At 27.8% G+C, this 1,760-nt stretch overlaps 1 protein-coding gene across 1 annotated transcript; it reads left to right on the forward strand.

Annotated features, from left to right (window-relative positions):
* Window positions 1-196: 196 nt before the first annotated feature.
* LOC124419086 (actin-related protein 2/3 complex subunit 2) lies at window positions 197-1,450 on the forward strand. The gene is made up of 4 exons (XM_046947366.1): window positions 197-316; window positions 736-835; window positions 944-1,130; window positions 1,204-1,450. The coding sequence occupies exons 1-4, from the start codon at window positions 197-199 to the stop codon at window positions 1,448-1,450; spliced, it is 654 nt and encodes a 217-aa protein (XP_046803322.1).
* The last annotated feature ends 310 nt before the right edge of the window (window positions 1,451-1,760 follow it).

The following is a 1,760-nucleotide window of genomic DNA, read 5'->3' on the forward strand; positions in this document are numbered from 1 at the left end:
TGAACTAGAACTGAACTAGAACTGAACTAGAACTGAACTAGAACTGAACTATAACTGAACTAGAACTGAACTAGAACTGAACTAGAACTGAACTAGAACTGAACTTGATTAAGTTTTTGGTTTTTTCATTGTCATTTGTATATTATTTACTCTTACTCTGACATTTATAATGATTAAAATTATACATTACTAATTAATGATTTCATTTATTTTCTATTTTAGATTAAAACCAGAATCAATAGATGTTAAAATAGCAGATTTTGATGGTGTTTTATTTCACATTTCCAACATAAATGGAGATAAAACTAAAGTCAGAGTAAGTTTTAATGGAAATTTATTAATTAACTAAACTACTCTTGCAATAAAAATGCTATAGATTGCAATATAACAATAGCAACTAACAGAAAATATTAAATTATTGTAAGTTTTTCATCTTCTCATTGATCATTTTATTGTTTTGGTGGACTGTGTTTACTTATAACTTAGTTTTATTTGGCCAATAACTCTCAGTTAAACTAAGATAATAAGTAACGTAACTGATTGCTAAAAAACGCAAAATACAGATTAAGCTAAGTTTAAACAAAGAACGTAAATTAGATGTAACAAAACATCCCGCCGTAAAAATAAAAACATAAAATCATAGTAAAAAACTTTAAATCTATTTATGCTCTTTTAATTTTCTCTGTATTATTATTGTACAATAAAATTTATTATTATTTCTTTTTTTAATTTTAGACCAGCATTTCTTTAAAATTTTATCAACAATTACAAGAACATGGTGCCGACGAATTGCTCAAGCGTGAATATGGTAGTCTCTTAACTGACACGGAAGATGGTTAGTGTTGTAATACATACATTTTTATATACTTTTTCTTTGCAATTTTGATTTTAAGGTTTTAAATGTTTATTTTTCTTATTCTCCTCCCCCCATAATAACCAATAGGTTACAATGTATCCGTACTTATTAATTTAGAAGATATACCCTCAGACTGGGAACAAGTGGCCAAAAAAATTGGTTTATTAAAGCGTAATTGTTTCGCTTCAGTTTTTGAAAAATATTTCGATTTTCAAGAACAAGGTGAAGAGGGACAAAAACGTGCTGTTATCAATTATAGAAATGATGAGACTTTGTAAGTGTATTCAGTTATTTTTTGTCAACTTATTGTTAATAATTACTAATGTTATTGGATTTAATTTTTATAGATATGTTGAAGCCAAAGCGGATCGTGTTACTGTTGTTTTTAGTACCATATTCCGTGATGAAGATGATGTTGTTATAGGTAAAGTTTTTATGCAAGAATTACGAGAAGGTCGGCGTGCATCGCATACTGCACCACAAGTGCTCTTTTCCCATCGTGAACCACCATTGGAATTGGCTAATACGGATGCTAAAGTTGGCGATAATATTGGTTATGTTACATTTGGTAAGTGTTTTTTTAGTTTTAATTAAATTTTTATATTTGTTAGGGAGTTAAAAGTGGGATATTCTTGTTTTATAAAGTTTTTCTCTCAAATACTCCTAGAATAATTTAAGCATGTTTAATGAAATTGAAAAAAATTGTATTTTTTTCGAAAAATTGTAAACTTGTACAAACTAAATAAAAATATTTGTTTAAAAATTTTAATTCCGAACTAGAACTGAACTAGAACTCAACTAGAACTGAACTAGAACTGAACTAGAATTGAACTAGAATTGAACTAGAATTGAACTAGAACTGAACTAGAACTGAACTAGAACTGAACTAGAACTGAACTAGAAC

This window comes from Lucilia cuprina, chromosome 2 (genome assembly GCF_022045245.1).
Source record: "Lucilia cuprina isolate Lc7/37 chromosome 2, ASM2204524v1, whole genome shotgun sequence".
Lineage (NCBI taxonomy): Eukaryota > Metazoa > Arthropoda > Insecta > Diptera > Calliphoridae > Lucilia > Lucilia cuprina.

What these genes read in the sequence shown, in the direction of transcription:
- LOC124419086 (XM_046947366.1), top strand. Translation starts at nt 197, where the DNA reads ATGATTTCATTTATTTTCTATTTTAGATTAAAACCAGAATCAATAGAT. An exon ending in CTTAACTGACACGGAAGATG is followed by an intron (nt 836 to 943) that starts GTTAGTGTTGTA and finishes AATAACCAATAG; the next exon opens with GTTACAATGTATCCGTACTT. An exon ending in TATAGAAATGATGAGACTTT is followed by an intron (nt 1,131 to 1,203) that starts GTAAGTGTATTC and finishes TAATTTTTATAG; the next exon opens with ATATGTTGAAGCCAAAGCGG.